The sequence below is a fragment of the Piliocolobus tephrosceles genome, chromosome 10 (assembly GCF_002776525.5).
Source record: "Piliocolobus tephrosceles isolate RC106 chromosome 10, ASM277652v3, whole genome shotgun sequence".
Lineage (NCBI taxonomy): Eukaryota > Metazoa > Chordata > Mammalia > Primates > Cercopithecidae > Piliocolobus > Piliocolobus tephrosceles.
Genome location: NC_045443.1, coordinates 29,877,563 through 29,904,673, shown reverse-complemented (window position 1 = coordinate 29,904,673; position 27,111 = coordinate 29,877,563). Strand labels below are relative to the sequence as shown.

The following is a 27,111-nucleotide window of genomic DNA, read 5'->3' as shown; positions in this document are numbered from 1 at the left end:
TCCTGGACTAACACATACCATTACTATGCCTAGCCAGGCTACTTTCCCCCTCCAGAGGTGCCATCTCAGCAGATGCCAGAGCCACCTAAGCAGAGGGTGGAGGTGCTTTCCTGCCCCTTACAGGTGGTCTGGGGACTGATGAAAGGGTCAGGTCACTCAGCCAGGTTTACAGTCCTGACCTCATTTGAGAGTTTAACTTGGATTTCGGGAGACTGACACCAGAGGAATCTTAGGAATATTTGAATGGAATGCTGTACCTCTAATGAATCCATCTTTCTTCACAGTCATCATTGTAACTAAAACTGCAAGGGAGCTGTGTTCCTTTTGGCCCTGGATTCCACTGATATATAAAATTGTGCAATTGAGGTGGTCCAGGATGAGTTGGAAATTAAAGTCTGGGTAAGGAAACTTCTGTATTGTGGCTTTAGAGAGTCTCTGATGACTTCATCAAGCCATTTTATAAATATTCACAGTTTTCTTTGAAAACGGGGGACTAGGAATAGATTTTACCTACCAGTGATGAGCTGCTCCTGTCTCAATGGAGAATGACAAACAGTTGAGCTAAGAGTATCTGAAATCTTCCCCAGAGCCACAGAGGATTTTACAGATGCTGTAGGCATCCCGTGGATGTGTCAGAACACTGGATAATGCCTGTCCCATTTAATAAACCTACATATAGGCATTGAGAATGGTAAGAACATGTCCCAAATCTTTTTTTTTTTTAACACAGGAATCATATCTTCATGAATCTCCTTCCATCCTGACCTTGACAAGAAATAGCCATTTTTCCACAGTGTTAGTATCCAGGCTCTTTTGAGGGGGGAAAAAAAAAATGTATACACACACACACACACACACATATACGTGTATATATATACACACACATATACATATACTATACATATATATACACACACATATACATATACATATACATATATATGGTGTTCTCAATGACATCCTGAAAATACAGATCATCACTTTTATGCAAAAACTCTGTATTGTCTCAGAAACTTTAGTGAATAATAGGAAAATGAAGTCAAAGTTTCAATTGGTAAACTTTCTGAGGAAGGTGAACTTTCTACTCATCAAATGTTTGTTTCAAGCTATTATGAAGCCAAATCCTAGCTTTAGATGCTCACACATAAATTTCACAGAAGTCATGTCCAACCTCACTGAAGCCCGGGTGAGTCCCTTCGATCCCACAGGGCTGATGTGACCATTTTATAAGAAAAGTGCAGAATGAGTCAGACCAACAGTGCTCTCCCATCCTCCGCCTTTATGCCTAACAATGAACAAGCCACTTAAATCTTGTGGCTTCTGTTCCTCCATATCAACCCAGAAAAGGTCTGAAATATCACCTTCCTCTCATTTGCACTTTGAAATCTGTGGATAAAAGGGACAGAAATAGGCTATCTGCTTAGCATTGCATTGCTTCAGGGTCAGAGTTTACCACCAAAAGAAATTGGAATAATCTTTTCTTCTGGTGACAAAGCCAGTTTTGCGGATCTCGTTTTTGAACAGGCAAGAGAGTTTGGGGCTGAAATCATTCTTTTATAGAAATTTTGATCTTTCATTTTTTTCCCAGCAGAAGCATATAATTTTATGGCTATCTTTTTTTGTGTTTTATAAAAACCACATTAAACTGCTACAATCAACTAAAATTTCTTAGAATTGATGAAGCAGAAGTAGTTGATGACAGCTCTCAAAGTTACAGAAAGTGACTGAATATTCATTCACATGCCAGATTAAAGATGATTTATTCACTTCAGTGCCAAAGAGCAAATTCCTGTGCTACTTTAGGAAGACTTGAATGAGTTGAAGGGGGAAAAGAATGAATGGGAATAAGTGAAGGCAGAAACAATATTTGGGGATATAACTGATCAAGAATGACTGAGAAAGAAATAAAAGGCATTCACATTGGAAAGGAAGAAGTTAAATTGTCTTTGTTTGCAGACAACATTAAACTTATGTACATAGGAAACCCTGAAAACTCCACTGAAAAACAGAATAAATGAATTCATTAACATTGCAGGATGCAAAATTAACTTACAAAAATCAGCAGCTATTCTATACATTAACAGCAAACTGTCTAAAAAAGAAAACAATCCCATTTGCAATAGCTACAAAAAAAAAAAAAAAAAAAAAAAATGCTTAGGAATGAATTTAACCAAGGAAGTAAAAGATCTCTACACTGAAAGCTATAAAACATCAATGAAAGAAATAGAAGAAATAAAATTCAATGAAAAAATTCAGTGAGAAATACAACTTTTTTGAGAAATCAAATTCAATGAAAGAAAAAATTGGAAAGATATCCTGTGTTCATGGATTGCAGTAATCAATATTGTTAAAATGCCCAGAGTGATCTATAGATTTAGTGCGATCTTTATCAGAATGCCGTCTTGAAATCATATCTCTCAATTCAAAATGGAACTTTCAGTCTAACATGGATTACTATTGAAACAATTCTGTAGGATTTATTTCTCAGAATGCAAAAGGAGAAAAATTACCTCTGAAGTTACACTGCCTCTGTTACCTGATTTTGGGGATCCCTTCTCATGATCCATCTGTGTGTATTTGTATGCTTCTCTGGAGTTGCTAGAAAAGAGTGAGTCAGTTTTGCCAAATATTAATATAAACAGAGAAATCACAGAAACTTGCTTTAGCAAATACAATAGGAAGAAAGCTGAACTGGGACTCCACGCAGCCCTGTCTGTTGCCCACTGGCTAGCCATCTTGAAAGAATCATTGAATAGGGTCAGATTACTGTTTTTCTATTTGTAAAACCAGAATGTTGGCCTTGTTCTGTAGTTCCCAAATGCTGGTTTTCACTGGTTTGGAGATAAACTATGGGGTGAAAGGAGAAAGAAAGACAATCTGGTGAATTTTGCATAAAGCTAAACATATGCAGTTTTATCAAACTACAAAATTTTATCTTTCCCATATTTCTGGTATTCTTGTCATGATGGTAAGAGCAGCAGGAGGTAGATGACCCTGCATCACTTCCTTCTTCCCCATTCGCCCCCATTTTCTGGGCGGAAATTTTACTGGTTTTAGAAACAGAACATTTTTATAACCCCTCTGCTACATGATCTCTAAGGTCCCTTGCCGCTCCAAATTTTTACTGTTTTCTGATTCAGAATAGCTCTCTAAAAAGGGTGCTTTTTTCCTCTTAAGCTTTATGCACTGCTTTTCCCCCACCCCACCCCCCAACATTTTGTGGCATGTCTGTCTGTGTCTGGTCAGATTCACTAGGATGGACCAGTGGAGAAGGGAAGATGTGTGCCCTGAGGTGAGGCAGGAAAGGGAGGAAGTCCATCTGTCATGGGACAGGCTCTCTGGAGGGCCTGACAGTGGCCCTAGAAAGTGGTCAGAAAGCCTTGGTATGGAGCCTTCACTGAAACCACTGGGAGGTTGTGGGCTATCCTCATAAGCAGCAGGAACAGGTGATGCTTAGACGTTCACATGGACTGGCCGGGCAAGGTGGCTCACACCTGTCATCCTAGCATTTTGGGAGGCTGAGGCAGGAGAATTGCTTGAGCTCAGGAGTTCAAGACCAGCCTGAGCAGTATAGTGAGACCTCATCTCAAAAAAAAATAAATAAATAAAAAGAAAAGAAAAGAAAAAAAAGTTCACATGGACAAACAGCCACTAGTAACATCAGGAGGAAATGAGGCCCTGGACACTGAGAAGGGCAACACAAGAAATGTCAGATGGCTCTCTTCAAGAGGCGATACTGCGGATGGCTTACCAAGAGAGGCAGCAGTCCCTGAAAACAGGTTAGATATTTGTCTGTACACAGAAAGTCATGAGGTGAGACTTGGGGACTGAGCTGAAGCCTAATACCTAAGCAGGGGCCTCAGACCACAGTCAGACTGCCCCAGAGGGTGAGTGGTGCTGAGTCTTTTATCTAAAGCCATGACTGGTAAGGATGGGATGAAGTTGACCCACAAATAACAAGTCACTTTAGATTTTGTCGAGGCCAAGTCACGAGAATAGTAGAAAGCCTGGGAGCCAGGCAGAGCCCAATATTCAGTCTTTTTGTTTTATGGCTTCATTCTTTGTTTGAAAGTCTCATAGTACAATGCAGTAGAGGGGCAGGAAAAGCAGTGTAGGTTTGCCAATGAGCCAGTCAACTCAAAACCTAGGAGAAAGGTTGATGCGCAGTTTTCAGTTAAGAGCTCAATGCACCAGCTTTGTGAGGATGTGTTGCTTATGTATAAGTAGACATATGTGTTGGCTAAATAACCCAAGTCCACTCAGTTATTCTTTAGTTTCAGCCATGAATCCATTTTTGATGCAGTTTTATTATGGTCATCTTAAAACATGATTCTCTTTTCATAGCAAGAGTGATGAAAGGTGAGGGAGAAAGGCTGTGCATTTTTACACTAGGGGACAATGATGTGAGATCACCATGTGATCTGAAGACAAAGAGTGAAATAAAACTTAATGATACCATTGGAAGGGAATCTGTGGCAAAATCCAAAGTCTGGGTAACGAAAAGTGAAGTCAGCCGGATTACATGGCGGCTCATGCCTGTAATCTCAGCACTTTGAGAGGCTGAGCAGGGTGAACCACTTGAGATCAGGAGTTCGAGACCAGCCTGGTCAGCATGGTGAAACCCTGTCTCTACTAAAAATACAAAAATTATCCAGGTGTGGTGGCACATGCCTGTAATCCCAGCTACTTGGGAGGTTGGGGCAGGAGAATTGCTTGAACCCAGGAGGTAGAGGTTGCAGTGAGCTGAGATGGTGCCACTGCACTCCAGCCTGGGTGACAGAGTGAGACTCCATCTCAAAAAAAAATACAGAAAAGTAAACTAAAGAAGTCCTTTTTTAATCTCAGTGAAGTATTCTAACGTTCTTAAATATGGTATCTTCCATGTTACTCACCACAATGTAAAAGAAAGCTGAGTCTGTCAAGCTTTCCTGTTTTCCCCTCTTGCTATTCCTCCCCATGTCTCCAGTCCTCAATGGGACAAAGCCTTAATATCAAGCAGTCAAAGACTCTCTGCTGGTTTATTAATCTACAAAGGGGTTCAAAACTTGATTAAAGTTCTACTTCAGAATACTATGGGATAAGACTAAAAAGATTTCAACTTGAATGTGTTTGTGCCTGTGCTGTTGCTGTGCCAGCATGAACTACTCCATCCTGGGACCTGAAGGCAGAAGTGGATGTGAGAACTAGGAGTTAAGTCTCGTCCAGAGAGGGCTGCTCTTGAGGGCAGTACCCAGGAAGGGAGGGACCTGAGACTGCACCAGACTGGTGGTCAATCATCAAGGACTGTGAGGCAGTGCTATGGGAAGGTTGTGACCAGGGAGGGAAGCAGGAGGACTTTGCTGAGGGGTTCTACTAAATGTTTAGTCGAAGCAGAGATTGTAGATCACAGACCAATACAACATTAGAGCAGAGCAATGGCTAGAATGAAGTGAGCAGAGAGTAGGTCAGGGTGCCTGTGGGCTGGAGATCCACTGGCCAATATGTTGTGCTCAATCAAAGTGCAGAGAAGTTTGAACAGTTAATTATCAGACTGGAATTCTGCCCTTAATATTACCAAACTCTGTTAGTTATAAAAGATGAATGTTTGTGTCTGTTAAGCCCGAAGTGGTGAATAGCAGATGTCTTGGAAATCAGGATTTGAAAGTAAAATTTAGTGTAAAGTGTAATTTAGATTCAGATGAGACTGAATACAATAATACATGTGAGAAATGTAAGCTACGCCACATAACTAATTGCAAGTCATGATTTCAATCTACCCTGTACAAATGAGATTGGGTGAACCAAAGTTAAAGGAAATCAAAGAAATATTAAGTATAGGCCTCTCCTTTTTCTTCCTTCCCTTTCTTCCTCCTTTGATTCTTCAAACCTCTTCATTTCTTTTTTAACCTTCTGTGCTCAAAAGTGAGCAACTCGAAAGTGAACAACCCTAGCACTTAGCAAGTTAGCATTCTGCAATGCCATATTGAAGGGGGCTGTGAAATGTGCGTCTATGAATGGAAGAGAGAGACTCAATTGCAGATGCCACACACCCAGTGCTGTATAAAGTGGGCTGTGACTTTGCAGGGAGGACGTGGGTGGACCTAAGTGTTGCCATTTCAGCCTCCTGTTCATCAAGCTCCTTTGTTGTTATCAGTGAATTTCTTTCTTTCCTTTTCTCTTAGAGAATACATCTCAAACCAGGGACTCCTTATGCAGATTTTGGTAATCTTAACAAATCCCTCTTACTCTTTTAGCAACCTTCTTTGTCTTGTTTTCATTAGGGTTAGGACCACCATTTTGTTTGCCTGTGTTTTCTCATAATTCCCGGCATGATAGATGTTGGTTACAAAAACAATTGTAGGGAATTAAAGAATGATGGACACATGATGAGGTCTATGCCTATGCAGTCAGGTCTGTATTAATTCATGGGACTAGAGGAGAGGACATCAACAAATAGTGCATTACCCAGTGTACCTTTGCTTCCAAAGTGAAGTTGCTGGACTCTCAAATATAGTAGTTTGTGGAAGAAGAAATGACAGAACTCAGATTCTCAAGATGATTATGCTGTAGAAGGGTAGAGAAAGTGGTTTTCCTAATTTTTCGAGGCAGTTTTAGAGGCACATAGCTTTGGCCAAAGGTCTTCCAAGCCTTGATGGAAAATGTATTGATAATTGAGACTACGTCAATCAGGCTGGGGTGAAGGAAGCCAGTCCTGGAGTAAAGGCACCATCAAGGGGAAACAGCCAGGCCCTGTATATGGTACAGTTCTGGTGACAAACAGTCATGGGTCTTACTATCCTCAAGGTGAACTTGAAATGATTGATTTTTAAGTACACCTTTGTTTCCACGTTAGTTTCTGATACCTTCAACCACAATGATTCAACTACGCTTATGAAGCAGCCCCTGCTATATTTTAGTTGATTAGAGTTCAGGAATGAATAAAATGTTATTCTATCCTAAAAAGAACCTGCTTGAACTTCCAAACAGTTAATACTTTTATTTCTTATCAGGGTTGAATGCAAAAGCTTCCTCATTATGTATTAATTCACCAAAGAGATTATACTTTACATTATCTTCATTTTCACAAAAGTGTACATTGCAGAGTAGAGAGAAGTTTGAAATGATTGTGAGGAAGGCTTTGCTTAAGCACTTGTGTCCTTGGTGTGTGAATGAACATTAACATAAACACGTGACTACAATATTTCACATACTACCAGTGTATCTTACCTTCTGCAATATCTGATCTATAAAAATAATGTTTGAATCAAACCTTTTTGAAGCAAATAATAGTGCACAAGGAAATTTACTCTTAAAATTCTTATAATGAAATTAGGTATTTTGGGTCAATCTGGATTTGATAAACTGAATTTTCTTGAGGCGTTATTTACAGATCTAATCACATATTTTATTAATGTGTAACTGGTAGCACATATAAACACAAAAAGACTGCATTTGATACATTTAACTTCACCTTTAGTTTACAGAACACGTTCACATACACTATTTCATTTATTCCACACTACAACTCTTTGATGTGGGTGTGGCAGGAAATATTGAGCCCTTGTAAAATAAATCACAAAGGCTCCATGAGAAATTCTCCTGTGGCCACAGAACTCACGAATGACAGAGAAGGGCCCAGCTCAACCCGAGAAGGGCCCAGCTCAACTCGAGAAGGGCCCAGCTCTCTTGACCCAGTTCCAGACTCTTTAATTTCTGATGAATTCCTAGTTCCCTTTTCCTCATTGTGAACCTCCAAACATAAAGTCTGCACTAGAACATTCGTGTTCCACTGTACCTAATAGAGTCCTCTGGGCCTTAGGAAGTTACTATACTTAGAGTAACCTGGTTTTGACGTGTCTGTTTGTACCTGGAATACATGCAAACTTTACACATTTCCTGCTTCTTACTCTATTTAGCAGAAAAATAATTACCGAACAGTAATACCATTATAGTGTAATAAGTTTAATGTTATAATGTATTGTTTTGTGTGTATCAGGCATGGAGCACTACAAACAATTATTATTCTCCCTCACAATATAAATAAATTAAGAACTAGAGAACTTAAATAATTTGTCCAGGATCAAACAACAGTGTCAGGGTGGACATGCAAACCGAGGCTTTTCTGATACCAGAGCCCTGCCTTATTTACTACTAGATGTTTCATAAATGTTGGAGCTGGTAGGTAGACTATAAGGCTGAGAGGAGTAAAAGATAATTAGGTAAGTTCTCAGAAGGTGAAAGCATTGGCATTTTTCTCCCAGTTGTGCCATAGACATGCTGGAAAAGAACAGAAGAAATCTATCTCAAGGAGAAATATATATAAAGAATCCTTTCATACTTACCCCAGGATCTCAGCACCTAGCATGGGAGACTAAGGAAATACACAGAAATGCCTTTGGGGATTCTTTTCTTTGAATATGAATAAATTCTCACTTCCAAATATATTCATTCTTCTGGAAAATTTCTCCAACCATTGAGTGTTTGAGATAAAGAATGAGGGGAGAAACAGGGACCCTAATCAGATTGGAATGAAGCGAATTCGGACTAGGTTTCACTTAGACTCTCTAAAATTGGGAATTCTTTAAAGGAGTACAATGGTAAGATTGCCTCTGTCTTGTATTAATAATGCTACTTATAGATACTCTCAGTGAGTTATTATAGCTTTTGGACAAATTAAAAGGTAGAATTTCAGTTCTACTTATTAGCAAAAAGATACTCTTTGTTGCATATAATTAAGCAGAAAGTGAAGCCATAGCAAATATAAAATGTCTGGGCCAGAGGTAGAAAGCTGTCATCTTTCCACTTCTGTGAATTCTGCTGTAAATGTGAATGAGAAGTGTTTTGTTTCGTTTCGTTTTGTTTTCACTTAAATTCTTCTTGGTGAGTTTCAGGAAAGTACTTTGGACTAACTGTTACGCAATGATTTGCTGCTAACAAGTGCCCAGACAACAGATTTAAAACATTTGTTATTCTGATGTGAAAGGACAAACCTTGGTGGTTTGCATTTCCTATTAAATTCTCTTTGAATGTGCATCATAAAAGCAGAAAGAGAAATGCAAGTGTTTTTAGTTATTTAAGTGCTGCATGCCTAGCAGTTTGTCAATAAAATCAAAACTGGAGATACCCCCAGCCTGTTAAGGAGAGAGGTGTCTCTGTGTGTCAGATCGCTACATTCTCGAAGGCAGTGGTGGTGGTTCTTTCTCAAACGTGCTTTGAAAATGCCTCTTAGTACTGAGCTAAACCACATAGTCAGCAGCCTGAGTTTGGCTTTGGTCTCTCCAGGTTATGATTTTGTGAAGTGTCAGTGTTTGCACTGGCTCTTTTGTGCGTGTTGTGAAGGCCTCTGATCAGCAGCCCAGAACCTCCTTCACCAGACTGACCAGAGCAAGCCAGACAATGGTTTCATCTCCCCGAAGGCCAGAAAAGTATGTTGCTTCTCATTGGCTTGACTTCCCACTTTCAAAAGGAGGCCATGTCCTGCCCCTAGCGATGGAGAGAAAGAGTGTGTTTCTCTCCCCTGCTGCTGAGATCTGCATTCAAGCAGATGCTGAAAGATGAAGTTTCATAGTGGAGAAACATCTTGATCTCTGTGATATTTGTGTCAGACTTTTAAGAATGTGATACTCTCTAAGAAATTTACAAACCTAAGTAGAGATTATTTTATATGGCTTAACATTTCTTTAAACCATATGTCAATAATAAGGATATTTGATTTAAAATTTTTCATGTTACTTGATACAGGTGCTGACTGAAAAGGAATGTGTTCTCCTTCATTCTGGTTATAGCAGGGATCCACAAACTATTGTCAACCTAAAAGGAAGAGGCTGAGGCAAAATTAAGAAAGTAGAGAGTTTATTTGGGCCAAGGCCGAGGATCCCAACCCAGCAGAATAGATTCAAGTTGCCCTGAATTTACACAGTCCAATTAGCAGCAGTTACAAGTGGGTTTTGTTTAGTTTTTGTTTGTTTGTTTGTTTGAGATAGAGTCTCACTCTGTTGCCCAGGCTGGAGTTCAGTGGCACACGATCTCGGCTCACTGCAGCCTCCGCCTCTTGGGTTCAAACAATTCTCCTGCCTCAGCCTCCTGAGTAGCTGGGATTACAGGCATGCACCACCATGCCCAGCTAATTTTTGTATTTTTAGTAGAGACAGGGTTTCACCATGTTGATCAGGCTGGTCTCGAACTCCTGACTTCGTGATCTGCCCGCCTTGGCCTCCCAAAGTGCTGGGATTATAGGCATGAGCCACCACGCCTGGCCACAAGTGGATTTTTAAAGGCAAAAGGGGGTAGGCAGGGAGTGGGCTGATACAAAGTTGTTTGTCAGGAATTCTCATTGATTTACATTGAATAACATTGACTAGTGTTGGCTATCCATTGTTAAGCTTTAGGTTGTGGGTTATAGTGTCTTGTGTGGCGTTATTAGATTACTTTATTGCGTCTTGTAGCAATAACAAGCAGTTTCAAAAAATGAATACATAGCTCAAAGAGGGGAATAGGATGTGATTGCAGTCTCATTTTAATGCCTCTCTAGGCCTGATAATGAAAAGGACTTCATTCCTCAGATAAAAGTTTTTTTCTTGTTTTTTTTTCCTTGCTGTACATGGCCCATGAGCCAAATGTGGCCTGCTGCCTGTTTTTATAAATAAATTTTACTGGTACACAGCCATGCTCATTTGTTTACATGGTGTGGATGACTGTTTTCCTGCTACAAAGACAGAGTTGAATACTAACAACAAAGACGGCATGGGCTGAAAGCCTTAATTATTGCCGGCCCCTAGATTATAGCAGAGCATTAGGGCACTGAACCTCCAGATCTGACCCCATTCCTAGCTTCTGGGACTGTGGGCAAGTTACTTAACTCTTTTAAGCTTTAGTTTTCTCATTTATGAAATGGAGGATAATGAGGATTAAATGTTTTAATTAGATAGTATATTTAAAACCAGTACTGTCCTTGCCCCCATGCACTGCAAATATTGTGGACAGGCCCATACAAAGCACTTAGCGCAGTGCCCGCCACACGGGAAGTGCTCCCTAGACACGCAAACACATAATGCAGCTAAATATTTGTGGTGTTAGCTTCCTTATTCTTGTCTTCTGCCACTTTGTGGCCATTGCTCTGGAGCTGTTGGAATCCCAGTGTTCTCCTTCCCCTTTGTTCTGCCAGGTGGCAGCTCTGTTCCTACAAGGAGGCAGAAAATGACTATTGAGATGTCATGAATGCAGTAGTTGGGAAGAAAGTAGGTGACGTTGTGTGATAAGGTGTTAGGAACACAGGAATCAGCTGGTCAAGTCAAATCCTCTACAGCAGGACTGCACATGGAGTGTGGGCTCTGGAATCTGAAATTCCTGGGTTTATATCTTTGCTCTATTATTTACTAGATGGGTGACCTGGAAACCAAAAAGTATCTGAGCCATGTGTGAATGAATTTGGAGATGTATTTTGCCAAGATTAAGGACATGCCTGGAAGAAAGGAACCCAGAATCACAGAAACAATCTGCAGTCTGTGCCTTTCTCCGAAGATGATTTTGAGGTCTTTAGTATTTAAAGGGGAAAAGCAGGCTGGAGGGGAAAGTGGGAATGTATGGTCACATGACTGAATCCCCATGTTGCCAGAGAAAAGGAGCAGATAGGGGAATGGTCAATTATGTACTCTTCTCACCCCCAGTAAATCAGCACTTTACATAAGATAAGGTGAACCTAGAGTAGCTATCTGTGGAGATAGTTAAGCTTTTATCTGTAGCTAACTGCTTAGTAAAAAAAGGAAAGGTACTTTCTTGCATGAGTCAGCTTTCAACTTAATATTTTTTTCCCTTTGGCATAGTCAGTTGAGGTCCCAAGACCTAACACTATCACAGGACTTAATTCAGCAAGCCAGTTAACCTTTTTCTTTAGTGTTTTCATGAGTTAAACATTAACAAAGGTGATCCATAGGGTTGTAAGGATGTATCAGTGTGGCACGTTCCCTATGCATTTCAGGTCTTCCTCAAATGTCAGTGAGGCCTTCTGTGACCACCCACATTACAATCTCAACCAATGTACGTGCCCTATGTGTTTTTTACTTATTCACTAGCTGTTATTCCCCACCCATGTGAATTCCACAAGGATAAGGATTATTGTCTCTTTTGTTCACTGATATGTTCTTGATACCTGCAATAGTGTTAAGTACATAGTTAAATATCTGATGAATGAAAGAACGGAGCCCAGAGGGCTTCATAGGATGCCCCGCTCAGTTTGGGTTGGGAGCAGCTGCGGCTACAGGAACAGGGGCAAAGCAGGCTTATGAACTTGAGCAGCCATTGTGGTCAGGCACAGCAAATGACACCAGCAAGGTCAGTTGTACCATATAAGTAAGACTTATAGAAAAGCTCCATACCTTTAAGGTTGAACAAGGGAGTTGTGGAAGTGAGAAGAGGTTTTTGGTTTGGGTTTTTGTTTTTACATTAGAGACTCTGTTCTGACAAGTGCAAGGCTCTTGCAAGATATCTGTGGCAGTCAAATCCAGTGCTTGTGGTGGGGGTTTGGGGAACATGGGTCTCCTTAAGCTCAAATCATCCTCCTCACTGGGGAGTAGGACGGTCACTCTCTTTGGCCCAAGAGTGAACCCTAAACTTACGGAGCTGGACTAACCGAATTATGGGACTTGAAGGAAGAAATTAGACCTCCAACTTGATTCCCAGGGTCTCCCAAGTCAGAAACCTCAAATGCTTCTCTGTTGTTTTTCTGCTCTTGATACAGAGAACAGAAGGTGGAGAAAAAAGTTTTTTTAAGGAGGTGTGTTTAGGAATGAGAATATTTAGTTGTTTCTATTAACTAGAGCAACCTGATTCACTAGACTGGCGTTCTCTGATTGTGGAGCCAGTGTTTTATTATAAATAGTATGTTTAGTGCCTAGAATATTGCCAGCCACATAAGAGAAAGAATGAATAAAAAAGAGAACAAGTATATGGGCTATATTTACTTGGGGCTGTATTAATACTTCTGTTAGTAATGGTTTCTAATACAGGATGCCTTTACACAAGCTTACTTCTTTCTGAAGATATTCTGTAATTATTTGTAGTTATCATTTTTGGGAAGAATCACACCTGTAATCCCAGTACTTTGGGAGGCCAAGGCAGGTGGATCACTTTAGTCCAAGAGTTCGAGACCAGCCTGGGCAGCATAGCGAAACCCCATCTCTACAGAAAAATACAAAAATTAGTTGGGTGTAGTGGTGAACACCTATATTCCCAACTACTGGGGAGGCTGAGGAGGGAGGATCACTTGAGCCCAGGAGGTTGAGGCTTCAGTGAGCCATGATCGCACCACTGCACTCCAACCTGGAAGACAAAGTGAGACCCTGTCTGAAAAAAAAAAAAAAAAAAAAAGTCAGATTTCAACTAAAATACACACAACAACAATGGGTACAAACTGCAAGTTTATATTCTTCTGTGTCCAAGTGGCAGGCAGGAAGTGTCTCTATGGGTACATAGATGATGTGAGGGACCACGTGGCACCAAGCCAAAGGCTTTTAGAGATGTAATGCTGATATACAAAGTGCTACTCAGATAACACATGAGCCCTGTACCTACCGGTAAAGCTAGGCATATCAATACAGCTTGTCTGTGATGAGCTCCCAGTTGTGAGGCTCAGGAGTCGGCCTGTGGGTAGATTTTCCAAAGTTTAAGGGCTTCAGCTGGCCCTGGAAACAGAGAACAGTCCTCCTTGGTGACCAGCATCCCTTCCAGGACCTGACGCAGAGCTTTCAGACACTGTCCCTACAAAGCTGTGATGTGACCTGTGGCTGCATAGACTCCAAATTTGGGCACATAGTGCCAATAGGGTTATACAATGACAGTGACACGAGGGAGCTTGGGTCAGAGGATCCGTTCAGGACCCAAGAGCTTATATGTGGGACTTCTCATGATGCCTCAGCTGCTGAAATCCAGGGCACTTTGAGCCTGCAAGATGACTCTATCATTCTCTACACTGAAGAAATAGCAAGATATTTCGACAAGACATAGCAAACATGCTAGTGCAGCGCTTTAGAGAACTAACATGTTAATGTTGTCTAAGGCAGGGGAGTTTCTGTTTGTTTCTCTAGCACAGGACAAGCTTCATATGAAGGTTAGTTTTGTAGGAGATAATTCGGGGGGGGGGAACCATTGCACCCCCAAAGTAATCCCGTTCCTTCCACTCTGTTTTCCAGCATGGGCTACTGCATCCTTTTTGTGCATGGACTGAGCAAGCTCTGTACTTGGCTGAATCGATGTGGGGCCACCACCCTGATTGTGTCCACTGTGTTGCTGCTGCTGCTTTTCTCTTGGAAAACTGTGAAACAGAATGAAATTTGGCTCTCAAGAGAGTCCCTATTCAGGTATGACTAGACAGATAAAAGTAAATATCTTCCTGCTTATTTCTTTGCTTACAAATTGTTTCCAAACAAATGAGGTAACATGGGCCTGGCAGTATTGACTAAGGAAAATTATCTTTAGTAAAAGTTTTAAATGGAAGATGTAATTTTATCTGGGGTTTTAACTTTAGAATTTTAAAATGATATATAAACCTTAACATGAGCTCATTCTAAGTGAATTTATGAAAATAAGGCTCCTGGGAAAGTTTTTGAGTCTGTGAATTCAGATGGAAACAGTTTTAATGATGAGCGGGGCTGTAAAATCAGCTATAAACAAAATGAAACCGATAAGCCTAATTTCATTGTTCAGTCAAGTGCATGCGAAAGGTGAGCACACAGCCAGAGGGAAGAGAAATGCAGTATCCTTCTTTAGAATATTCCAGCGTGCTATGTTGTGATCTGTGACCTAGTTGCTTTATTTTGAACCTTAATTTTGAACATTCTTTGAGACTGCCACTCATGATGCTGTGTTTCTGGGGCTTTGTCAGCCTCACTAAATGTCACAGCCCTGGTGACCTTCACCTGGCTTTCTTGGCACTGCCACACCTGACACCCAAACAGTATTTGCCCAGTCTCCCAAGAATCCCCAGTCTGGGCCTCTTCCAAGCTTCTGTCCTCACTTATGGCCTGATTGGTCAATTTAGTCAGCATGATTTTTACTTGGTTTCCTGATTAGCTGGTACCCAGCACTTATTCACTGGGGGCAAACAATTGAAGCAGAGCTGATATCACTTAAGAAAAGGGGAAACTGTTGGAAGAGGCTAGGAAAGCATACAGAATTGAAGGGAAGTGAAGAACCCGGCACGCCCAAGACAGGAAACAGGCATCTGGACAATCCCTCTTGAGCACCCTCTCAGAAACAAACAGGTAAACTTAACACCAGTTTTTTGGAAATACGCATCAAAGTCCTAAGAAAAGAAAGCTTTTTGGTTGAACTTAAGATTAGTCACATGCCTGCCCCTTGTCCCTAGCAGGGCACTGAGATGACTGACTGACCAAGAAGCCTCCTCTGAGTTCCATGGAGGGAGTTTGGGCAGGCAGAACCCCTTGGGATTCCACCCAGACTTCTCAAAGTGAGGCAACAGGGAAGTTCCCAGCAGGAAATCCAAGCACTGTAAGAAGGGGGAATAATCTCCGGGCTGCCAAAAATAAATGAATGAGTGAATGAACAAATAAGACAGAAGTTCACTGCACTCTTCTACTATTTTTAAATAATGTATTTGATTTTGCTATAATATTTGGCAATATATATTTAAAATATATATATTTTTAAAAATATAAAACAAAAAGTCAGTCTGGCATGTGTGTCCTATTATTTTATTTATGTGTTATTACATGTCATTGTCATGATCATTGTTATGATCATTTCAGTGGGTACGGTAGGGAGCTCAATGTAGAGTTTTTTGTGTGAATTTTTTTTAATGCGTCTTTTTTTTCCCACACAGATCTGCAAAATCACTCTTAGGTATCAGATTCTGTTAAGTCCCTGTCATACCCCTTTCTATTAAACACGATTCTCACAGACCACAACAGACTCATTCCTTCCTTCTGCCTCATGCTAACTGAGGTCATTCTGTAAACACAGGGGTATTTAAGTTCAGTAATATAACTTCCTCTGAGTTCTGTTGGCATAATTTTTTCTTCTTTCTCTTTCAATAGTCAGAGCTTTTATGAGAAACTTCAAAACAATTCTGCCCTGTGTTAAACCTTCTGCCTGAATAAAGGTACTAACAGTGGTTGTATTTTCTAATGATGTTGACTGCTTAATCAGAGCAACTTTGGGAATGGATGTTGGCAGACTTAGTACTCAAACCCTTTACAGCTGATGCCAACGATGTAAAAAAAAAGAAAAGAAAAAAATAGCTAACTGACCTTGCATCCAGAAACTTCTATTGTTTTAGATGGAAGTATGTAGTAAATATCTTCACATCAATTGATTTCTAAAACACAGCCATTCCACATTTGTCCTTAAAGAGATTTTGTAACTGAAGAGACCTTTGGTGGTCAAATTAAATTTTGTGTAACGTGCAGATCAAAGCTATTGATATTTTTTAGAAATCTTTGCCTATTTTCATTTATCTATGTCCTGAGAAAACTTTTAAGAATCTGAGACTTTAAAAGACTATTAAGACTGTTCTTTCTCCTTCAAGGCCAGAACAGATGTTTTTATGAACTCATCTGTGCTGAGTAATGTTCAGATCAGTCAAAGAAACATTTACTGAGAATCTATGAGGCACGTTAAGGTTAGTGGTTGAGTGCGTGGTCTGGAGTTAAACTTTCTGGCTCTGCTCCAAGTTCTGCCATTGAATAGCTGTGTGATCTTAGGCAAGTTACTTAACCACTCTGTGCCTTAGTGTCTTCATTTTACAATGTAAAATACTAATGTTTATCTCCTGAGTATAGTGTAAGAATAAAATAGTATGTGAAAGATGCACAGGACAGTTTCTGGCATGTGGGAAATGCTGTGTAAGGTTTTCAGATTGTTACTGTGCAGTGTGTTCTAGGATGAGAGAGAGAGAGAATGTGCATAGAGGAGCTGGAAATCTGCATGGGAGGCAACACATGAACATATTTCATTATAATGTACTGTTAAACCCAGAACACTATATAAGTACAGGTAGGTGGGTAGGTGACTAAGACCAATTCAGGCCATCAAGGATCATGCTCTTGTAGGTCTGAGCTGAGTATTAAAAAAGGAGAAAACCCTAAATTAGCTATAATGGCCCAAAACACAAGCCGGCTGAGTTGAGTAAGAAAAATTTACAATAATTCCAGCGATGGTGATGCCCTTGGCAGAGACTCCATCTTCCCCTCTGTTCCAGACCATAAACCCATAGACTGTTCCTAAAACATATGGCCTCACTGAGGCCTCTCTAATTGTGTGGGATGGTTTTGCCTGGCCTTTCCATGAGCAGTCTTACAGAGTATCTTAAAATAGAACTTTGCGTTGAGAAAATACAAATTTTGGTCAAGCTCCAGCCTTTCCAGCCGAGGCCTCCTTTTACACAAAAGATCCCACTGTGTGATATATTTTTAGAAGATACAGATGCCAGATTCCTGCACAAATTTATTTTATTTTATTTTATTTTATTTATTCATTTATTTATTTTTGAGACAAAGTCTCATTCTGTCACCCAGGCTGGAGTATAGTGGCGTGATCATGGCTCACTGCAGGCTTGACCTCCCAGACTCAAGTGATCTTCTCACCTCAGCCTACCGAGGAGATGGGACTATCGGTGTGTGCCACCACACACGGTTAATATTTTTTTATGTTTTGTAGAGAACAGTTATCACTGTGTTGCCCAGGCTGGTCTCTACTCCTTGGCCTCCCTAAGTGCTGGGATTACAGACGTGGGCCAATGTGCCTGGCCAAAACTTTTTCTATCAGCAAGAACCTTACACACAAAAAGCACAAGAACCCAGCACTTTTGTCTCATCAGAGGTGTGGACAGGGTAAATTGTCTAAGCTGAAATAGCCTTTACAGAAGCCAAGATTTGAACCCAAATCTGGTATAAAAATCAAAAGATGCATAAACTTTGCCATGCCTATATTTTACATTGTGTTTTAACCTAAGCTAGCTCAAGTATAAGCAGAGAGAAAAAGATTTATGATCATAGCTGCAAGGCATATTTTCTTTAATTCTTACAGTAAGAAGCTGTTCTATGTGCTGAACTGGTAGGTGGATCACCGCATAGCTCTGGTTGGGCCTAGTGACAGCCCAGAACCCTACATTTGTTTGGAGTAAATCAATATAATAACATAATTTGATTAGATTAAACCCTCTTCCCTCTCCTAATCTTCAAAATACCTGGAAAGGGACAAACGTATTTCCTTTTGCATCCAGCTCAGGGTCTCTCTAAATCCCATTCCTGAACTGTTTAAGTGACCCACAGACCAGCAATTAACATTTATGGCCTAGATCATCTTCCTACTCTGTAGGAAAAACAATAGTTCTCTTTCCCCTTCTCTGAACTGCTGAGGCAGAGAATTTAGAGAATACCTCCCAGGGAAAAGAATATAAACCAGGTACTGACAGATTCTTTTGTAAAGGTCAGATAGCAAATATTTTAAGCTTTGTGGATCATACAGTCTCTTTTGCAACTATTTAACTCTGTTGTTGTCTTGGGGAAAAGACTAAAGACAAAATGTAAACACATGGACACACTCGTGGCCCACAGGCTGTGGTTTTGCTTGCCAATCATATAAACATTGTGATAGTGACATTCTAATGTTACTTCGGTCTTATGGTACTGATTTGGTTAAGCATCAACTGTTGATCAACTTCACGATTGATTCTGACCATTTACTGGCCTTGGCTGAAATATCTGCTCAATGATTTATTGGGTCTGTAACCTTACAAAAAGGTCTTCATCTCTCTGAGCTTCAATTTCCTCATCTGTAATAATGGGAGGCAGAGTAATACTACCTATTTCACAAGTCACAGCAAGGACTAAAGGAAATGATCTGTGGAAACTGGTGCTTAGCCCAGCACCTGATTTAAAGTAAGCATTCCATAAGTACTGTCCATCCTGTGTGTGGTGTTATAAAATCTCAGGTCAAGGCAGGGGTCAGAATTGAGGAGAGTCACAAATTCTTCTTCCTTTCCTTTTTGCTAACCTCTGACTGAATACTACGAATATTTTTTTCATGTTTGTTTTGTAATTAGGAATTTGGGGATGGTCCTCCTGACCTATTGTCCAATGATGCCACCAAAACAAATTGATGTTCTAAAACCTTGGAGATACACCTGATTAAAGTAGCTTTTTTGTTATTTATCAAGTTTTCCACAATAAAAGGTGTGAGGGAGATATGTGAAATGCATGAATTTAAAATCCTGAGTTGAAAGGGAGATGTTTATTTATAATCACTCTTGTAATTATTAACGGGGTTTTGGGTTCAGTCATATAATTTATGAATATTATATTTCTCTGTGGAATAAATATGGGTATAGCTGGATGTTTCTGTGATAATAACTGAAAGTATGAAATTGAAGCATCAAAAAAGCAAACAGGGAGACTATTCCTGGAGGGAAGAGTGACCTGGCCAGTTAAGTTCCAGGGAAAGTGTTGTCTTTGGCTTGTTGTTTATTTTCCTTTTTTTCACAAACTGTTCATTTTGAAATGAGAGCCTAGAAAAACATAGCAGAAAAATATCACAGAGAGAACATAAAGGTCAAAACCAACAATGGGAAAAAGCAGTGTGTTCTTAGAATTTTAGTGACTCCACCCACTTCTGCTTGCCTGTTAGGAACATTATTACTTCCTCTTGCCATTATGAAACAATGCCCTGATCTCAGCAAGGACCATGTTTCCACAGGCCCAATTGTCTATTCCTCGGGTGGGGCGTAAGTTAGATTTACTGTGCTAATCACACAGAGAAAAGGATCAATTTCAATAAATATGTCAGTTGTATTCATTGCTATAATCACAGTTGCCTTCCAAACTTACCGCTACCATGCGCTATTTAGTTCTAGATAGAAAAAGTCGGGAATTTTCCTTAATAGAAATTTGATTATTAATGCCATTACTAATACGCTTACTTGGCTAAATGTAATGCCAATATGACTAAATTTATGTTGGATACTATCATTCGAAAAATTATATTAAAATCCTAGCTACCTGTCATACATTTTAGTTACTTTTTAACATTCAAATAAGGAGATTTTATAAACCATAAAGATATCATAAATGAAAGATAGTGTCAGTATTTTAGCACCCACCTCCGAAAAGAAGTATCCACAATCTATATAAGAAATGCCTTTGGTTGTCGTAGAAATGCAATACTGTCACTTATGACTGGACCACTGATCCTGTCTAAGGCTTGGCTCTCTCTTGTGTAAAATGAGAGGAAGACAAAGAAAATGAAATGGTCACCAGGGATCCTTTGGGTCCTCCTATTCTGTGTAGTGCGAGGATTGTGATTCCATGTACCATAGGAGTAACAAGTTCTCATTAGGCCATAAGGAGGATGTTTCCTTCTTGGCTACTGGATGCCTCTTAAAAGCAGAGGAAGGGACCTCATTCTAATACATGAGAAGCATGAGTATTTTCCTTTGTCTGCAGCAGGTTTTGTTCAGAGAATAGGGCAAATGTAGTTCTTGCCTCATTTTAGACCCAAAGGAAGCCAGTTCAGAGATATGGAACCCCATCAGCAAGGTTTAAGTGAGTGAACACAGAGGAGCTCTTTGTAAAGGATAAAGCACAAGATAGATGCTAATCTCTGTTTTCAGCAAAACCTGGAGTTGGTTCCCCTGACAGTTTAATACATTGCCCTTCACTAGATATGCTAAAAAAAAAAACCTTTAGCAACTGTACATTTAAAAATATACAACCTTCAGGCTATCTTATCAACCTCAGCTGGTGCCAACACTGGGCATTGATGGTACTCCTTAGATACTCTCCATGCAGCCAGAATTTCATCAACACCATCTATGATATTATTTATCCTTCTTTTTAGACAGGGAATAAAATAGAGGAAAAGTAAAAGGAAGCAACCCTCTTTATTCCATGTTCTTTCTTTCTCCTTTTTTTAATTGTATAAAATTATGGTGTACAACATGTTTTGATATGCATATCCAGTGAAATGATTACTGCAGGTAAGCAATTTAACATATCCATTATCTCCTATAGTTACCTGGTTTTTTCTTTTTTGTATTAATAGTAAGAGCACCTAAAATCTACTCTCTTTGCAGATTTAAAATATACAATACCATATTCTTAGCTGTAGCCTTCTTTTTGTACATGAGATCTCTAGACTTAGTCATCTACGTAACTGCAAATTTGTACCCTTGGACCTATATCTCCTCATTTCCTCTCCTCGCCACACCTACTAACCATTATTCTGTTCTCATTTTCTATGTGTTCAATTTCACTTATTAAGATTTCACATATAAGTAAGATCATGCAGTATTTTTCTTTCTGCATCTGGCTTTACTTAGCATAGTGTTCCTCAGGTGCACTCATATTGTTGCAAATGGCAGTATCTCTTTTTTAAGGCTGAATAATATTTCATTGTATGTCTGTACCACAAATTCTGTATCCATTCATCTGTCCATAGACACTCAAGTTGTTTCCATATCTTGGCTCTTGTGAATAAGGGGAAAGTTCCTTGACATTGGCCTCGGCTATGTTTTTTTGATGCAACACTAAGAACTCAGGAAGCTAAAGCACAAATACACAAATGGGACTCCGTCAAACTAATAAACTTCCACACAGCAAAGGAAACAAGCAAAAAAGTGAAAAGACAACCTGTGGATTGGGATGAAATATTTGCAAACTGTATATCCAATAAGGGGTTAATATCCAAAATATGTAAGCAACCCATACAGATAAATTGCAAAACAAATCCCACAACTAATCTGATTAAACTGGGCAAAGGACCTGAATGACATCTTTGAAAAGAAGACAAGCAAATGGTCAGCAGGTATACAAAAAGGTTCTCAGCATCACTAATCATCAGGAAACGCAGAACAAAATCACAATGACATATTACCCCACACCTGTTACAATGGCTATTATCAAAAACACAAGAGATAACAAGTGTTGGGATGGATGTTGAAAGAAGAGAACCTTGGTACATTATTGGTGGGAATGGAAATTGGTACAGCCATTTGTAAAACAATAGGGAGGGTCCTCAAGAAATTAAAAATAGAATTCTAAAGTGAGGGGGGGCAGAGCAAGATGGCCAAATAGGAACAGCTCCAGTCTCCAGCTCCCAGCGCGAGCGACATAGAAGACAGGTGATGTCTGCATTTTCAACTGAGGTACTGGGTTTATCTCACTAGGGAGTGCTGGACAATCGGTGCTGGTCAGCTGTTGCAGCCCGACCAGCGAGAGCTGAAGCAGGGCGAGGCATCCCCTCACCTGGGAAGCGCAAAGGGGAAGGGAATCCCTTTTCCTAGCCAGGGGAACTGAGACACACAACACCTCGAAAATCGGGTAACTCCCACCCCAATACTGCGCTGTAAGCACATCGGCACACCAGGAGAATATATCCCACACCTGGCCGGGAGGGTCCCATGCCCATGGAGCCTTCCTCATTGCTAGCACAGCAGTCTGCAATCTAACTGCAAGGCAGCAGCGAGGCTGGGGGAGTGGCACCCACCATTGCTGAGGCTTAAGTAGGTAAACAAAGCCCTGGGAAGATCGAACTGGGTGGAGCTCACAGCAGCTCAAGGAGGCCTGCCAGTCTCTGTAGACTCCACCTCTGGGGACAGGGCACAGCTAAACAACAACAAAAACAAAAACAAAGCAGCAGAAACCTCTGCAGACGCAAACAACTCTGTCTGACAGCTTTGAAGAGAGTAGTGGATCTCCCAACTCGGAGGTTGAGATCTGAGAAGGGACAGACTGCCTGCTCAAGTGGGTCCCTGACCCCTGAGTAGCCTAACTGGGAGACATCCTCCACTAGGGGCAGACCGACATCCCACACCTCACACGGTGGAGTACACCCCTGAGAGGAAGCTTCCAAAGCAAGAATCAGACAGGTACACTCGCTGTTCAGCAGTATTCTATCTTCTGCAGCCTCTGCTGCTGACACCCAGGCAAACAGGGTCTGGAGTGGACCTCAAGCAATCTCCAACAGACCTACAGCTGAGGGGCCTGACTGTTAGAAGGAAAACTAACAAACAGGAAGGACACCCACACCAAAACCCCATCAGTACGTCACCATCATCAACGACCAGAGGCAGATAAAACCACAAAGATGGGGAAAAAGCAGGGCAGAAAAGCTGGAAATTCAAAGAATAAGAGCGCATCTCCCCCTCCAAAGGAATGGAACTCATCGCCAGCAACGAATCAAAGCTGGACGGAGAATGACTTTGACGAGATGAGAGAAGAAGGCTTCAGACCATCAAACTTCTCAGAGCTGAAGGAGGAATTACGTACCCAGTGCAAAGAAACTAAAAATCTTGAAAAACAAGTGGAAGAATTGATAACCAGAATAATTAATGCAGAGAAGGCCATAAATGAACTGACGGACATGAAAACCGTGACACGAGACATACTTGATAAATGCACAAGCTTCAGTAACCGACTCGATCAACTGGAAGAAAGAGTATCAGCGATTGAGGATCAAATGAATGAAATGAAGCGAGAAGAGAAGTCTAAAGCAAAAAGAAGAAAAAGAAATGAACAAAGCCTGCAAGAAGTATGGGATTATGTAAAAAGACCAAATCTACGTCTGATTGGGGTGCCTGGAAGTGAGGGAGAAAATGGAACCAAGTTGGAAAACACTCTTCAGGATATCATCCAGGAGAACTTCCCCAACCTAGTAGGGCAGGCCAACATTCAAATTCAGGAAATACAGAGAAAGCCACAAAGATACTCCTTGAGAAGAGCAACTCCAAGACACATAATTGCCAGATTCACCAAAGTTGAAATGAAGGAAAGTATCTTAAGGGCAGCCAGAGAGAAAGGTCGGGTTACCCACAAAGGGAAGCCCATCAGACTAAGAGCAGACCTCTCAGCAGAAACTCTACAAGCCAGAAGAGAGTGGGGGCCAATATTCAACATTCTTAAAGAAAAGAATTTTAAACTCAGAATTTCATATCCAGCCAAACTAAGTTTCATAAGTGAAGGAAAAATAAAATCCTTTACAGATAAGCAAATGCTTAGAGATTTTGTCACCACCAAGCCTGCCTTACAAGAGACCCTGAAGGAAGCACCAAACATGGAAAGGAACAACCGGTACCAGCCATTGCAAAAACATGCCAAAATGTAAAGACCATCGAGGCTAGGAAGAAACTGCATCAACTAACGAGCAAAATAACCACTTAATATCATAATAGCAGGATCAAGTTCACACATAACAATATTAACCTTAAATGTAAATGGACTAAATGCTCCAATTAAAAGACACAGACTGGCAAATTGGATAAAGAGTCAAGACCCATCAGTCTGCTGTATTCAGGAAACCCATCTCACATGCAGAGACATATATAGGCTCAAAATAAAGGGACGGAAGAAGATCTACCAAGCAAATGGAGAACAACAAAAAGCAAGGGTTGCAATACTAGTCTCTGATAAAACAGACTTTAAACCATAAAAGATCAAAAGAGACAAAGAAGGCCATTACATAATGGTAAAGGGATCAATTCAACAGGAAGAGCTAACTATCCTAAATATATATGCACCCAATACAGGAGCACCCAGATTCATAAAGCAAGTCCTTAGAGACTTACAAAGAGACTTAGACTCCCATACAATAATAATGGGAGACTTCAACACCCCACTGTCAACATTAGACAGATCAACGAGACAGAAAGTTAACAAGGATATCCAGGAATTGAACTCATCTCTGCAGCAAGCAGACCTAATAGACATCTACAGAACTCTCCACCCCAAATCAACAGAATATACATTCTTCTCAGCACCACATCACACTTATTCCAAAATTGACCACATAATTGGAAGTAAAGCACTCCTCAGCAAATGTACAAAAACAGAAATTATAACAAACTGTCTCTCAGACCACAGTGCAATCAAACTAGAACTCAGGACTAAGAAACTCAATCAAAACCGCTCAACTACATGGAAACTGAACAACCTGCTCCTGAATGACTACTGGGTACATAACAAAATGAAGGCAGAAATAAAGATGTTCTTTGAAACCAATGAGAACAAAGATACAGCATACCAGAATCTCTGGGACACATTTAAAGCAGTGTGTAGAGGGAAATTTATAGCACTAAATGCCCACAAGAGAAAGCAGGAAAGATCTAAAATTGACACTCTAACATCACAATTAAAAGAACTAGAGAGGCAAGAGCAAACACATTCAAAAGCTAGCAGAAGGCAAGAAATAACTAAGATCAGAGCAGAACTGAAGGAGATAGAGACACAAAAAACCCTCCAAAAAATCAATGAATCCAGGGTTGTTTTTTTGAAAAGATCAACAAAATTGATCAACCGCTAGCAAGACTAATAAAGAAGAAAAGAGAGAAGAATCAAATAGACACAATAAAAAATGATAAAGGGAGTTTCACCACCGACCCCACAGAAATACAAACTACCATCAGAGAATACTATAAACACCTCTACGCAAATCAACTAGAAAATCTAGAAGAAATGGATAAGTTCCTGGACACTTACACTCTCCCAAGACTGAACCAGGAAGAAGCTGAATCCCTGAATAGACCAATATCAGGCTCTGAAATTGAGGCAATAATTAATAGCCTACCAACCAAAAAACATCCAGGACCAGATGGATTCACAGCTGAATTCTACCAGAGGTTCAAGGAGGAGCTGGTACCATTCCTTCTGAAACTATTCCAATCAATAGACAAAGAGGGAATCCTCCCTAACTCATTTTATGAGGCCAGCATCATCCTGATACCAAAGCCTGGCAGAGACACAACAAAAAAAGAGAATTTTAGACCAATATCCCTGATGAACATCGATGCAAAAATCCTCAATAAAATACTGGCAAACCAGATCCAGCAGTACATCAAAAAGCTTATCCACCATGATCAAGTGGGCTTCGTCCCTGGGATGTAAGGCTGGTTCAACATACACAAATCAATAAACGTAATCCAACATATAAACAGAACCAAAGACAAAAACCACATGATTATCTCAATAGATGCAGAAAAGGCCTTTGACAAACTTCAACAGCCCTTCATGCTAAAAACACTCAATAAATTCGGTATTGGTGGAACGTATCTCAAAATAGTAAGAGCTATTTATGACAAACTCACAGCCAATATCATACTAAATGGGCAAAAACTGGAAAAATTCCCTTTGAAAACTGTCACAAGACAGGGATGCCCTCTCTCACCACTCCTATTCAACATAGTGTTGGAAGTTCTGGCTAGGGCAATCAGGCAAGAGAAAGAAATCAAGGGTATTCAGTTCGGAAAAGAAGAAGTCAAATTGTCCCTGTTTGCAGATGACATGATTGTATATTTAGAAAACCCCATTGTCTCAGCCCAAAATCTCCTTAAGCTGCTAAGAAATTTCAGCAAAGTCTCAGGATACAAAATTAATGTGCAAAAATCACAAACATTCTTATACACCAGTAACAGACAAACAGAGAGCCAAATCAGGAATGAACTTCCATTCACAATTGCTTCAAAGAGAATAAAATACCTAGGAATCCAACTTACAAGGGATGTAAAGGACCTCTTCAAGGAGAACTACAAACCACTGCTCAGTGAAATCAAAGAGGACACAAACAAATGGAAGAACATACCATGCTCATGGATAGGAAGAATCAATATCGTGAAAATGGCCATACTGCCCAAGGTCATTTATAGATTCAATGCCATCCCCATCAAGCTACCAATGAGTTTCTTCACAGAATTGGATAAAACTGCTTTAAAGTTCATATGGAACCAAAAAAGAGCCTGCATTTCCAAGACAATCCTAAGTGAAAAGAACAATGCTGGAGGCATCACAATACCTGACTTCAAACTATACTACAAGGCTACAGTAACCAAAACAGCATGGTACTGGTACCAAAACAGAGATATAGATCAATGGAACAGAACAGAGTCCTCAGAAATAATACCACACATCTGCAGCCATCTGATCTTTGACAAACCTGAGAGAAACAAGAAATGGGGAAAGGATTCCCTATTTAATAAATGGTGCTGGGAAAATTGGCTAGCCATAAGTAGAAAGCTGAAACTGGATCCTTTCCTTACTCCTTATGCGAAAATTAATTCAAGATGGATTAGAGACTTAAATGTTAGACCTAAAACCATAAAAACCCTAGAAGAAAACCTAGGTAATACCATTCAGG

At 40.2% G+C, this 27,111-nt stretch overlaps 1 protein-coding gene across 2 annotated transcripts in view; it reads left to right on the top strand.

The window, feature by feature from the left end:
• Window positions 1–27,111, top strand: part of TMTC1 (transmembrane O-mannosyltransferase targeting cadherins 1) — a 292,296-nt gene that overhangs the window by 184,887 nt on the left and 80,298 nt on the right. For both annotated transcript variants that reach the window (XM_023209004.2, XM_023209003.2), the window contains one exon: window positions 14,166–14,333. In XM_023209004.2, coding sequence (XP_023064772.1) covers window positions 14,166–14,333 — 168 coding nt within the window. The remainder of the gene's footprint in view (window positions 1–14,165; window positions 14,334–27,111) is intronic.